At 52.3% G+C, this 14898-nt stretch overlaps 1 protein-coding gene across 1 annotated transcript; it reads left to right on the top strand.

Moving 5' to 3' along the window:
- Nucleotides 1–5039: 5039 nt before the first annotated feature.
- On the top strand, nt 5040–6378 carry M406DRAFT_332617 (uncharacterized protein; the record flags this gene model as incomplete). Its single annotated transcript, XM_040920767.1, has 5 exons — nt 5040–5175; nt 5283–5484; nt 5517–5591; nt 6063–6144; nt 6340–6378. 5 exons carry the CDS (start codon nt 5040–5042, stop codon nt 6376–6378), a joined length of 534 nt encoding a protein of 177 aa, XP_040773211.1.
- Nucleotides 6379–14898: the final 8520 nt, after the last annotated feature.

Raw genomic sequence — 14898 nt, 5'->3', positions numbered from 1 at the left:
TGGGGGGGGGGGGGGGGGCGAGGCATCGCTGCCCAACTCGAAGAGGTACTACCAACCTTCTCATACAGTCCAAGACCTTAAAAAACGAGATCGGACAGGGCAGACATAGCCCAGAGCCTAAAAACTGGTCTTTTCATGTCGTATTATGTCCGGCCCAGACAAGGTAAAAAACTTGCAAGCCAAGGAACCAATTAATCGTGTTTTGTGAAGGAGCTGAAGGGCTTGTTGGCCGTAAGCCCGGGCGGTAAATGGGAACGCCCAGCCAATTAACATGGATGCTCATGGATGGATGGTTTGTCCCTGGAGAGAGAGGACGAGTTAAAACCTCGTGTGGGTTGGGTGCGCCTCCTCCAGCTCCTTCTACTGCAACGCCGAGGATGGCCGAGGACATGCATCTGTCGTCAGGGGCATAAATTGGTGTTAGGTGTTAATCACTTGCAAGACCAAGGGTGCGAGAAGAGACGTGTGGCGGCGGCATCAAGAAAAGGGAAAAAACAAAAGCAAGACACCAGCCCGAGTACTGCTCTCTCTCACTCACTAAACTCCCGAGAGAAACACGTGCTGTCGGCCAGCCTTGTCACCCACACATTTCCTGCCGAGGCTGCAGCCTGCATGGCAGCCTGCATGGCAACCTGCTATTTATTCAATGTGCAGATCACATGCAGCTGATCGGACGTGCATTCGCGCATGTACGCGTGTTTCATCCTTTCTTTTTCCCTTCTCTTTATTCGTTCATATTTCCCTCCTTTCCTGTTTCCTTATCCTCATGCGCGTATATAGCAGTGCAGCAAGTTTGGCGCGAAAGGAACAAAACTCCTCTGATCCAAACTTCTTGAGCTCGTGGCACACAAGCAATATTGGCGTCTTTTGCATCTCCTTGTCCCTCCCTCCCCCCCCCCCACACACAAGCCACTTCGCAAGCTTCCTGGGTCCCGAGGAACCGGTTCACAGGCCCTCGCATTTTCCACCCTTGGGAAGGTTGGGCAAGAAAACTCGTCCGCCAGACTCTCGTATTGGGAAGCCGAGGCGGCCGCCGCAACCAGGGCCCGGGAGGACAGCTAGGGTTACATCGGCAGGGGGATGGGTTCACAGGGCTGCGTGGTGCTCTTTGATGAAGTTGATGATGTAAATTGTGTACATTGAGGGGGGAGGGAGAGAGAGGAGGAGGCAGTCGACATCATCATTACAGAACAGTCGGAGTGTGGAAAGGATCTCGTCGAGCCATTGGATTCGTCGCCCCCAATGATCTTCTTCCCGTGGTTTCCAACACGGAGGATGACGTTTGAGGAGCTTGACGTACCTCACCTTGAGGGATTCAAGCATACAGGCGTATCTGAGCAGCGGTTAGGTCGACCAATGGTGGTCCCAGAGTTGCTCTCCTCTTCCTCCTCCGCCTCTCCCAAAAAGATTTAACTGGCAAAATCGTAATTGTGACTCCAAGGTGACGAGTGTGACTTGTCAGTCCAACTTGTTCCCTGTACCCAGGACCGCCCACCAAGCCTCTTTCTATGGTCGACCTCTCCATTGTCTTCTCTTCACCTTGAAGAAAAGTACACATAATAGACCATTTTTCGGACGAGGTTGAAAATAGATTATGACCAACGGGCGTCCAATAAATTCACAATGCACGAGGCCGTCGTCTCTGAGCACACCTGATGCGCGACGCATGACAACTTTGTCACAACCATGGCCAGGCAGAGCCCGTTGGGCCTGCATGTGTCCATAAAGGGCAGGCCCATGGTTGCCCTTATTCCTCCATGAGGTCACATGTCGGGCCCGATCGACATCCATCCAGGGCTGAGTGCATCTTGCCATACAAAGATGGTCTTTCCGAAACCAGCCAAGAGGGGAAGAAAATGGACTGTCATCGGCCTCTTCGGAAGGACGGCAACAAGGGATAGATAGGAGACTTTTGCTCAATGGTGCCTCAGCTGAGTTGGAGGACGCAGGGGTATCCAACCATCAGACAAGTTTGCAAGAAAAGCCCCGAGAGAGAAGTTCCGTAGTGAGATTGCGAAACCATGATGACGAGCCAAGGGGGCGGCGGCGGAGTGGGGTGAAGTTCGCGCCTCGTTCGTGATGATGTCGCGTTGTCGGGCACGCTCAAAAGCACGCCACGGTCCAAAGCTCCGGAGCCTCCCCTTTATTCCCAACGCGACCCAGTCCGTGGAAGCCTTTTGAAGAAGGGGGAAGAAAGAAAAAAGCATCCGGCGTCCGCATTCCTAGGGCTCCGGGGGGAGGGGGCAAATCAGCTCCAACCCGGGCGTGGCGCTGTGTCATGCCAGGAATTTTTCTTCCTGTCCTTGCAGAGGTTGTTGCAGGCCAAGGTTGCAACTCTACTGTAGCAATCCTTGGCCTTGCGCCAGATCTGCTGCAGCGCTAGAGCACTTTTGAGGAAGAAAGGAACAAAGATTGTGTGGGTGTGAGTGGGCGTGTGTAAGGCCGAAAGGGTAAGGTAGGGTCGCACGCGCGGGGGACGCGTTTCGTGCAAAGGGAGAAGGAGCTCCTCCCTTTTTAAAGAGCTTCTTACCATTTTACGCGCCTCAACGCGTCATCCCGGTACCCAGGGACTTTCTTTCCTCAGTAAGAGAAGTTGCCATCTCTAGTCCCACTGCACGACTCGCCAAGACTAGAAATGCTCTGGTCCGGATGCACGAAGGAAGAAAGAAGAAAAAAAACCTGCGACACCGTTTCGGTTTTGGGGGGAAAATGCCCTTGGGAAACGCAAGCACGGATGCTTCGCCTGATCCCACCGACCCCCCAGAAAAAGTGGTGTTACCCTCGTTTGACGTATTGATTTGCGGAAGGAGGATTGTGGCAAAAAAGACGTACCCTCTTTCCCCCCCCTTGTTATATAGGATGATGCAGCACTGCGTGACCTTGTTTGCAAGGAATTGATTGACTGATCCAACATAAGATGATCAACAGAATCCCCCCCCCCCCCCCACAGGCGGTGGATGAATAGAGATAGATCCTCAAGGGGATGCGTTCACTTTTTTAAGAGAAACAACGCCGAGAGCCCAGTTTCAAGGCGGAGGAAGGGGTGCATCGGAGGAGCAGCACCGGATAGTCTGAAGCCGGGAAAACTCCTTCGCTAGGGACGCCGATGGGGGCATGACGCGCCGTTGCGTTCCGGTTTCCCCAGCAGGCACAGATCTTCCTCCTTCCCCTACAAGCAATCAGTCGAGAATGAAGCACGGATGAGGTGGCGCCAAGTTTTATTTGGGAGACGGCTCCCTTCCCTCTGCTTTGTCTCAATGATGATCATCAGCCAATATTTCTTGCAACTGTAGCACCACCGCACGGGCCCAAAATGACGAAGGGGTCCCCGTTCGTCTGTGGCAGATCCCCTCGTGCCCCTCTGCATATCGCCGAGCTGGTTGACGGTGCAATGCATGGTGAACATCATACTGTACAATACAGTGAGTACCGTGTACTATGAAATGCTAGGGAGAGCGGGCCGGCGACGTAAGGAGGAGACGTGTCGTCCCTGGTGCCCGCGCCTGCGTCTGACGGCAGTGCAACGCCGCCCGCACATCTCGGCACCAGTAAAAGCTGCAGTGTGTGATGATCGGTTGCCAATCCGCCCCCCTCTTCTAACTCTCTTCTTTTTGCCTCCTCTTGCCCTTGCTATTACATTGTTACAGTGCAGACGAGAGTGCATTAAGGCCCCAAGGAATGACGATGCATCTGAATAATACTAGTCATACAGGCTGGGACAGACAACAGCCCACAGCAAAAAGAAGCGCGCCATGCGAGCCTCAAAAACGAGGGAATAACCAGAGAATTCTCTTCTCTCTGCGAGCGGGGTGAGTTGTAGTCATCGACGAGGACAAGGACGCGGGGTATTGTGTAATTGGACGGTGCCGACTTGACAGTGCATTTGCATTGCAACGTCTTTGGGTCCCAAAAACTTCTACCAGGTGGGGACGATGTTTTTTTTTCTTTCTTTTCTTTACACGAAAGCTTTGGCAAGCCACAGAGGCGAGCCGAGGTCGATGACGATGACGATGCTTTCAAAGGAAGTTGGCCGACAAAAGAAAAAAGTAAGAAGGAAAAAAAGTTCGGAATTACCCGCCTCGTTCTGGTCGGTGGCCGATGTTTCGCATGAGGCACATTGCACCCCAATCATCAGCGTACGGAAGCTGCGCTTTATTGCTCTGTACCTGACCGTGGCGATCCAATGGGCGAGAAGAGGAAGAGGCGGTAAGCATATGCATCTACACCGCGAATAAAACAACTTAGGAGGAATCATTTGGGCATTCTTTTCTTCTCTCTTCTGTTTGTTCTTTTCAGTTTCATTTCCTGCAACAGATTCCAAAGTGAGCAGTACAACCCTTGGAATCACTCCATCACGATTTGGTATTTGGCTGGTTGGGTGTGCTAAGCGGCCGAAAAATGGTGGTGCCGGCGGATATACGGGCAACCAAAACTCCAAAACGGCCGGCGTGGTTCGATTTCGCTTGTTTCGAGAAATCTTCGAAAGAAAGAAAGAAAGAAGGACCCACCGCTTTCACACTATGGCGCTACACAGTAGACCACAAGATTCACAGTGTGCCCCAGAACACGTTGAGAATATGCAGCAGGGAGGGGCTCTCCAGGGATTGGACGATCTGATGGGATGAATTGGGCGGTATCTTTTTTATTTCGTAGGCACTGTACGCGTATGGAGGATCCACAGCGCTTGGTGAGGCTGTCGACTCCAGGACAAGAGCCGAGGGGTTGGTTAGAATCTCATGAAGGACATGGGGGGGGGGGTTTGTATGGGGGCGGTGTGAACTGTGATGAGCATGTACTTGAGCGTCTGACGAGACTCCACTCAATAACGACCTTTTGAGTCAAGGATCGTGGAATTTTCTTCTGATGCCAGTCGAGGTCAAAGAGGTAACGATAGTACTACAGTACGTTTCTTGTCTGCTTCATGCCTCAAAGGTGGAAGAGCTTTTCTCCTCCCCCGGAGAGCTCGATTGGGCAATCAGCGCGTGGGCCCCAGATGCCGGCCCCGGGTTGATAGCTAGCACACCAAACAAGCCAAAAAGATGGGTCCGTTCGGTCTCAGCGAGCTTTCCACGCTGGACTCTGGCTGGTCGCTGGCCACTGCTTGGTTGCTTGATGCTTGCTTGGGTTCGCTGCGTACCCGCAAGGCCCGTCGATATCTTGCAGGGCAATGCCGGCGTGCGTGCAGCATCCCGCGGTTCGTGCGAGGCCCATCTCGCCCATGCAGCAGCTGGGCCTTTCGGGTAGTTCGAGTCGTAGTTCCCACGTCCTACCGTCCCGTCCAGTGAGGGCCAAGAGGGTGGAGGAGATCGACAGGAACTGGTTGCTGTTCTTGCAAACTGGCGTCGTCGTCGTGGTTAGGCCAGCCAGGAAAGACAAGACTCCGAATGGGAAAAAGAGCCAAAAAAAACCCACGTCGACGAAAACGGGGCAGACGCAGAACGCACGCCAATGCCTTGCAGGAACGGACGGGGCGCTATCTCCATCGTGAGCTGTCGTTTTAGTGAGTAGTCAAGCAGGTGTCCCCACGAACACGTCGGAAAGGTGAGACACGTCGATGCTTCCTCTGACGTCGACGAGCATGAAGTGGAAAAGTATGCATCGTCGTCATCGTGATTCTTTGCTGTATAATGAATGGCCTGTGCGTGACAGGAAAGGAAAGAACGAGCCCTCGAACCAAGGTGTATGTACTCTGTGAGGTGTTATCAAATGAAGGAATGCTTTGTCAGCAGGCACAGAGAGAGTGAGAGAGAGGCTGAAAAAGCGCCACAATGAGGCTGAGGAAATAGAACGATGAAAAAGCAGTTTCAAATCCATGTACCAAGGTCACTTTCCCATGTCTGAGTCATATGGATAATTTTAAACTATTGATCGTCGGCCTCAAGTTGATGTGGTTTTGGCCCAATCTAGTCAGTGAAATGTGCCGACTGGTCCTGTCGGATCTCTGTTGATCTCGATCTTCATCGTCTTGGAAGTGGGTGGGATTGGTGATGAGAGGGAAAAGTCCCTGGTTTGACCCACGGTTGAGGTGGCTGACAAGGAAACCTTGGAACAAACAAAAACAGGATGCAAGGACGCGACTTGTTTCCCATGGGTCCTGGCGTTGGCCGTATGAAGCAGAGAGAGCCAATGACCAAGGTCGAGGTCGTTAGTACGATATCGAAACCTGAATGCTATATCTCACCTCACTATTGTACGGCGGTACCGAGGAATATGCTGGGCACAAGGGATGGAAGAATAAGACCCAATTGATATTGCTACATCACTGCTATGCTAGTCGACGTACGCAGACCTCACAAAAGAACCTCAGCACAACACATGATTACTTTTCCTTCCTTCTAGGGTACCGGATCAGGCATGAACTCCAAAAACAAGATGTAGATCTGACAGGTTGACATCGCATCCTCTTTGTCTCTCACTGTCCTTCTGTTTCTGCACTGTCTTTTTTATTCCAGGGCTGATAACAAACTACTTCTTGATCTTGGCTCGCCTGGCTGACTGACCCTGGTTCCCTCACCGCCGGCAACCGCGCCAGCTCACTACCGCGGTTACCCTGGAACCCTTCTATCCTCTCGACTCCTGCTCTTCTTCCGTCCCTTCGTCTCAACCAACCAACCAACCAACATCAATAACAATGCCATGCATCGCGCCAGAATGTGACCCACACGCGGCTAGCTGTTGACAAAAACGCATTGTTTCCGTCGTTGTTCTTCTCTCCCAGCCACCCGGATTTCCACCTGCATGAACCATCCAGTAAACAAATCTCCCGAAAAGGGGGACCCACAAGCCTTTTTTTTTTTTCCATTTTCTTTCTTTCTCTTTTCTTCTCTCCCCTGCCTTTCCTTGCGACCTTGCACAAGCAGAAAACGGTTCGTGGTTCCCGAGGCACCGGGACAGGCGTCCCCCGGGCATGGCGTGGAAGGGGACTAGCGCAAAAACCCCACACAGGCCTTTGTTTGGGGGGGGGGGGGGTTTCATAGCAGACATAGTATGCACTTGGTAAGTTGTAATAGTAAAGGTAAAGCGGCCAACCGCTCCAAGAGAGGGAACAAAAGATGTGCTGGCAAAAGGCCCTTTTTCCAAGAACTGACTGGGACAACGGTCGCCAGTGGATTCTCTGCAGCCACACCCTTCCGCGACGGGGTACTGGGCTGGACTTGGGGAAAAAGCCGTGATCGGTCTGCACAATGTCGATTTCGGTTTTGGGGCAGGCACCTGAGAAGGGGGGGCATGGACCACGTAGTACACGATGGAGTATCTTTTTGTTTTCCAAGAATAGAGTCTTTTTTTTTTTTTTTAGCAGCTGCTGCACGAGAACCAGATCTCTCCAAGGCGAAGCCAGTCCGTGCTGGTGTACAGTAGCTAGTTGGTATCCATCCATTCTGCCCGCTTTCTCTGTCGTGCCCCTTCCCCAGCAGATGCATCGCCCGCCAACCGATCGTCACCGCTTCTTGCTGAATGTGGGAGAAAACTTGGAAGAGACAAAAGACAACACCGACGAAGCGGGACAGGATTGTGGATTCCGCACTCCTGACAGGAGGACAGAGGATGCGGGCTTTGCCACCCCCCCTTTGGTGGGTTGTTGAAAAGTTCCGCTCGAGCCACTGGGAGATGCTCAAACCTGGTTTGGGGCTGAAGGGCCAAAAGAACTGGGGGAGAGGAGAAAACTATTGACAGCAACAAGGGTTCCACCAGCCATCAAACTCCCGCCACATGGCCGGATGGGATGGCACATGGCACCATCATCGTCGGTCCAAGGATTGGGGGGGGGGAAAGAATTAGGGCATTCAATTGCACTGTGAGGTACTTGCTTGTTGCTCTACGACACCGTGTCGATTCTCTTTGGGGGTTGGAGGAACCAAGCATTAAGGTACATCCTGTACATGCTCACATGCTATGTACTGTAAGTTACCTTTGAGTAGCGCGCTTCCTAGATCGGCATCAGGATCTCACAGCCCGTCCGTCTCCCAGCCGCTGGTCCTTCCTCCGCCCTCCGTGGCTCCCTACGGAACTGTGAAGACGCGCTGGCAGACGCGAGTGGTAAGGTGGCTGTAGTGTCAAGTAGGTAAGGTAGGGCAAGCTGGGCTGGTTTCAGCAGGGTCGCCTGGCCTTTGCTTTTTCGCTTTCACCGTCTCAGTAGCCTCGGCGACCCTGGGGAATCACCGAGCGATCGACGCGGTTGTTGGTGTGACAGATCTCAAGCTGATATCTCAGCTTTTTCTCTCTGGTTCCGTGGCTATCAATATCTGGTACGTGTTTCGACAACGGCAATGGGGGTTGGGATGGGTGCTCTGGATGCAAGGGCTGAATTAAGGCCCAAATTGTTAGAGGGCGGACAATACTATGTAGTGTCACCTTTAGGAATAGTAGCAGTAGTCGTGGCAGTAGTGTGTAGATCATCGAGCCGCGCGACAGCTTACAAGGTTCCATCCGCGGGGGAGACAAAAAAAAAAGGTCGACCTGCGCCGCCGGTCGCCTATTATTTCCATGTGCGATGACGCTTAAAGAGCAGAGCCTACCTGTCATGGTTTGTTTGCTGAGTTTGATAAGGTTGTGTGTGCGTGATGCAAGGCCAAACCAGAGCGGAACATGGAATTCTTTCCAAGACTCTTCCTTTTCCTGTTCCGGTGGGTGGTATATTGTTGTTAAACCTTCCTGTGTGGGATGTTGTGAAACTTATAGACCAGATTGTAGCCTAGATCATCCATCTGGAAAAGCCTTCGTGATATCGCATTACTGCATTCCATTAAAGACAACACAATCAGACAATACTATAACTACGACAACTTGTGAGGCTGAAGACGCCGTTTACCCACCTTGCCCCCCCCCCCCCCCCCCGGGGCTCTGCGGCAGCCACTGCAACCCCAGGGATCTGTGCGACACACGCCTCGCTTGCGCGGCCACTGGTGACACAAGGCACAATACATTGTACCTACAGTAGTAAGTAAGATTCGATCATCCTGTCAATCGTTTCCTATTGGACACCGATCATCCCGGCCCCCCATCATTCTTTTTCTTCTATTTCTTTCTTTTTTTCTATTGTGAGACCTGCAGGTTCAAGACAGGAACCCCTTCCGGAGGATATCTACAAATTCGGCAAAGAGGAGAAGAAGGAATAAAAGAGAAACAAGAAAAGGGGGGGATGAGTCAACAATGATGTTATTTCGGGCGTCTTGCCACACTCCAGCAACCTATGCCCTGTTTACTTCGTGCCGTATGTATGTCGTCGTCTCACGCGAGATGAGCAACATGTCCAAACAACAGCCTCAACGGCATTTTGGCGGGCGGCAAATCAATCAACGCATGGGCCGGGGGAATGCTCAAGGCCAACCGAGCCAACCCAACCTTGGGGGGGGGGGGGGGGAATTCGATAGATAGATGGATGGATGGATGGATGAATGAAATGCGTTATTGATTGAATTTTTTTTTTTTTTTTTTGGTTTTGCCAATATATCCTTAAATGGTCAAATTGGCACCTCTTCTTCCTCGCATAGGGAGATGAGCCTGCAGAGATAGGAGCTCGTCCCGCCTGGCAGGGAACCCGTTACCACAACGCGCAAGGCCGCCTGGTTGGTCTGACCCCCCGGCGCGCGGCATGGCAAGGGCTCACATTAAACTTAGAACGAAGAGGGACGCGCGGGATGGGAAAGGTCGTATTTGTATGTACTATGGTATCATCGCCATCGTCTTGGCCCTATGAGTATTGACCCCTGGAAAGAGAAAGAAAAAAGGAGGGTTTCATTGATCTCCGAAAAGGATGATCGAATCGTAATGCAGCGCGGGCCTCCATGAACGGGCCATCTGCAAGCCCTTACATGCAATCACTTTGGCCCCTTCCAGGTAGTTTAAGTATGTACTATAGTATGTACACATGCACGTACGTAGGCCAATATCCTGTTCGGGGACCAAAATGTCTCGCTGGGATATGAGTTGAACCACAGAGAAAGAAAAGAAATGAGAAGCGACCGGTGCAATGGTTTGTGTGTTGCCACAATAGTTGTTTTGTATGTATGTTAGATCGCGAACCGTCAAAACCTGCTTGTTGTGTGTTTTCTTCCTTCTTTGGTCTGCTCTCTTTCTCTCACATGAAATGTCTAAACCTGGAGAATGACACGCATCAAAATTCAAAAGGTGGAGTGGGTAGCCGAAGACCTGATCTCGCGCAGTCTCGCGTCTGGAGGCGTTGATTGGGCTCGCAGCGTGCAGCGTCATCCCGACTTAAAGTACGAGTGTGTTCCTTGCCATGGGGGCTGAATGCTGAACAAGGCCTCGTCTCTCTACTTAGAGCCTGATCCAAACCTGCATCTACTTACTCACTCCTCAGCTCTCTGGAACTGGCAGCACGCTACCTAAGGCGGGCGTGTGGGGGGGCCCCACTGTTGGGAATGTCTTGGGTATAGGGAGAGGCTACAGCTTTTTAGACCAAGCTTGGCCTAGACAGGTCGCGGTCGTGAGTGAGTGGGAGAAAGCTTGGAAGTTCAGAACGCCACTTTACGCGTGGCGGCGCGGGTGAGAGATCAAGAGAGAGCGCGGGTATCGGGGACACGGAGCCCTGGTGCTATATTTACCGTACAGTAATAGTTCTTGGCTTTAGAGGACACAGCGACAACAACGATAATTATAATAACAAGCACTATTACTAACTAATTACTTGGAACTGTCCCACGGATCTGGAGGTAGCTTTCCGGCCAGATGCAAATGAAACAAACTTCATCCCCGTGCATGGTGATGTGGTAATATTGCTTACCTCAGTTCATCTTCTTTCCTTTGGGTACACGAGTAGGAGTCGCTGACAGGCGTAATGAGGCGCGCATTAGTGGTGGAGTAGTCCTCGGAAAAGTGCATGTCAAATTTGGGGCGGTTGAGCTCAGGGCACAAAGATCCAATTTTTCGAGCCACGGGAAAGTACATTTGCCCATTTCCTGTCCCATATGCCGATGGTGCACGTGGGTAGTACAAGGCTGATAGTAATAGAGGAGGTAGAGGAGGATACGAACAAAACAGGCTCTATCAATTCTCAGTTATAAATCATCCTACTATAGCAGGAGGGGGAGGGGGCCTTTCCAACGACGGGGCTGTCCTGACTTGACAAGTCATTGTCCAATTTCCTCGAGATTGATGCAAGCCCCCAACGCTGTAAGCTGGGTATATGCCTGACCCGGCGCGTGGGCTCCTCAACGGCGAAGAAAGCTCATGGGGCGTCTGTCCGTCGTTGCAACTTGGAATTTCGGGATCAATCTCAAACAGAGAGTGAAGACGGCGGTAATTCTTCTCATTTCATTCACAGCTTCCACACCAGCAGGCTGGGCTGGCACGGGTTGCCCTGTATTGCATGCAGTTGGCTACCACGAAACGTTTTTGATTAGCTGAGAAGCTGGACTTTTGATTAGTGTGTGTCTGTCTGTCTTAGCAAGCTCATCACTACTGCTGGCGGCCATCACCCCCTCCACCACTGCCCCTTCCCCCCGGTCCTTCCAACCGGGTTTTTTGCCCTCTAGAGTCGGTCATCACCGCCCTGCAGTTTAGTCAAGTGAGCTGATCCACCAACCACGTACTATCTCGCGTATTGGACGGGATGACGGGTGCAGCACACTGCCGTGCCTCGGCGCGCATGACAAATTGTGTGCCAATAGGCGATGCAGCAGCAGGTTGTACTCAACTCGCTGTTGGCTTTACAGGACTGCAGCATGCCGCAGAGAGAGAGATACCAATGGACGAAGACGAGATTTGCCAGTGCATATGGGGGTTCACGCTTCCTTCTTCAGCTGTGACAGAGAATGCTCCAGCGGCGCTCCGTTCAGCAGCGCAGACCGAGGTCTGAAGATCGTATGAGACGGCAAATAACGGGAGACAAAATGGGTAGGACGTGTTTGCCCAACTGGGCACCTATACGTATCATGTTCGAAACCATAGACTCGGGGCCAACCTACCATGTCTAGGAACAGGCCGACCGGTCACCAGGGAGAAGGGGTAAGGAGAATATCATAATTTTCATTGTCGTGTATATTCACCGAAACTCTCCTGGAATAGAAAATACGTAACACAGCGGAAATAAGATCTCTCTTTCTCTTCTTCCCCTCTTCTCTTGCGATGGGAGAGGGGGCAGGTCTCCACGTAAGGCGTCAGCCTGTGGCTTGTCACCCACCACCGTCAAACCTGACTTGTGGCGGACCAGTGGTCCTGGCACCGTCGCAGTTGATCCTCCCAGCACAGCTAAACGGAATCAGATAATGTGGGGAGGGAGAAGGGGTTCTCTCCCCCGTGTCTGTCTCTGGTTCTCTTAAGTTTGGGTGGTCTAAAATGATCACCGCGACACGAACCGCAAACATCTCTGGTGGTCGGACACAACGGCGTCCATGAGCCGTGGGTTTCGGGATGCACCCTTTTTTTCCAGCAGGGAGGAGGGAAGGCATGGCGAGAATGGGAAATGATGTGAATCTGCCGACCTTAAGGAAAGTTTGGCGCCACCTCGCTCCACTACCCAGAAAAAGTGTAACACACACACAACACGCACACATACAATCCTCGCTGGCATGGCTGAATATGTGCTATTGGGCTTTTTCGATTGCTTCCAAGGTCCAACCAACGTGGTGCTAAGCTTTATTTGTCGCTGACGCAATCACACCTGCAACGAGGGCTGTCCTGGACATGGACCGGAAGAAAGATCCTGGTCTGAGTTGTCTCTTGCATCTCCTGTCTCTCGTCTCTTGACTCACTGTGAAAAGTCTGAAGTGGTGACGATGCGAGAAAGAGGGGAGAGGAATGGCCCCGAAGAAAAACATCGCATACATCGGCATATTTTTTGGGTGTTGTTCTCTCGCCATGTCGGTCCATCTCGTGACTTTTTTTCGGTTTACTAGTAAGATAAAATATATCGTGGAGGCTGGGCGCGAAATGCGGTCTCTTCTGGTCCACTCGAAGTGCGCAGACCTGATGCTTCCCAGGCTGCCATGCTCCTTCCCCCCCTTCCTGGCCCTGGGCTCGTTCTGCTTTAGCGGGCCGGGTCTCGGCGGGCCGGCCAGGCGCGCGAGCCTCACCGTTTGGAAGCTCCTCTCTGGCTGGCTCACTCGATCAAGCCTTCCCTAACAGTTAAAGGGGTGGCCTGTGTTGCGGAGCCAAAGGGCCCCAAGAATCTGGTCAAGCGAGGTTCAGAACTGGCCACCGCTTCTGGTCGGCCCATCATGGCGCTCCGTATCTGCTTGTATAGGACATGATACCCAACCACCTTCTTTTGGCTGAAGAGGAAAAAAGAGAGGGAAAATATGGTCTTGTATTTTTTTTTAATTTTTTTTTGTATGCTCAGCATACTCCACGGGCAACGCGCAACCTGGGCGTGGGCCTGGGTGTGGGCGACATGCCATAAGATTTACTGTACTCTAATAGTACTACTGTCCTACTCTCGCTCTCGCCTGTAGCAGGAGGGGGAAACCACCATGGTCGCTGTACACAGTGGGTAACATAGGTTACCATACAAACCACGGAAGACGTAAGTGGTTCGGACCTGACCCTTGGTATGGAGACTGTGTGGGCTGAACGAGCCAGTGCAGTGCAGCAAATCTGCATGCACACGGTTTTACCGCCAATTGATCCATCCATCGCGTCTTGACCGCAAAGAGTAACACGAAGAAGACAAGTAAAAAAAAAAAAAGGATCAAAAATAGAAGAGGAAAAGGGACGGGCAGGGTACACGATGCGGTCAGTACGCACGTCAATGGTGTTCCCTTGCAGACTAACCAGTCTCCTGACACTGTTCCTGTATTCTGTATGCGATTTGTATGTTCCTGGTTTCCTCCTCTTCCTCCTCCACCACCACATCCTTGTGTTCCTTTTTTCCCTTCACGCTACGACGGCTCTCCGTCCTGAGCGTTCAAGGCGGAGCAGATAGAAAGTTGGGACGAGGTCAAAGACGTGCATGCATGCAACACATTCTCAGGCACCCTTTTTCCTTCTTTCTCTCCCTTCCCTTCTCATGTCCCGCTCTGCCGCGTGCACGAGCATCAAAATTGAATCTTTTTCCTGCTGGGTCTCGATAGATGACTGGTCCTTGTGCATGTACCATAGTACCTTACTCTATCTTCGTAGAACGCGTCCCCTTTCCCTTTCCCTCCCATCCCGTGTCGCCGGGGTACAAGGAAGGTACTATGGTACTAAATGGTAGTAAGAGAGGTGAGAGAGGGAAGCAAAGAGAGAAAGAGACTGGGGTTGCCTCAGTCTACAGGGGTAATTATCCTGTCTTCTGCTTGGCTGGGCAAGCTTCTCGTACATACATACTACAGTAGTACTGTACTATGTAGCAGTAGTGGCCTGCACGCCCTGTTCGTGCGCGACGCTGCTTTTTCGCGTTTGAAGGTATCTCTTGGCTGATGCCGCCACGGGGAGGGTACCTCCTTCCCCCCCGTCCCCGTCCCCCCCCTCACCTGCAAGCCCAGAAACCATCCTGGTCCCTGGTCCCTGGCACCTCAACCCGCTCCTGAACCTAACCACCCTTCCCCCCCCTGTCCACTACGTACCCATAGTGCTATAGTTACCACTGTACTGTGGTAAAATGGGCACGCCAGTCCCGCCTGCTGGGCACTGTGCCATGCGCCGCCAGGGCAAGGGACACCGCACCGTCTGGGCAGAGCAGCCCAGCGGCGACTCGAGCTGTATGGGGACATTCCCTGCAGTGAGAGGTGCAAGATTGGACCTCCTGTCCAATCCCTCTGCCGGTCGACGTCCCACCTCCTACACCTACACCTTCTGTCTACTGTGCAGGTTGCAGCTGCAAATATCTTCTCTCTCACCCCGTCCTCCACTACTCTCTCTCCTCCCCTCTCTCCTTTCCCCTTCGTCATCCGCCATTCATTCCATCCCCTCCACTCCTCTCTCTCACACACTTAATTCCTTCTAACCCGCCATCTT

This window comes from Cryphonectria parasitica, assembly GCF_011745365.1.
Source record: "Cryphonectria parasitica EP155 unplaced genomic scaffold M406scaffold_7, whole genome shotgun sequence".
Classification (NCBI taxonomy): domain Eukaryota; kingdom Fungi; phylum Ascomycota; class Sordariomycetes; order Diaporthales; family Cryphonectriaceae; genus Cryphonectria; species Cryphonectria parasitica.
The sequence above is the reverse complement of the archived record's forward strand: the minus strand, read 5'-3'. Positions and strand labels throughout refer to the sequence as shown.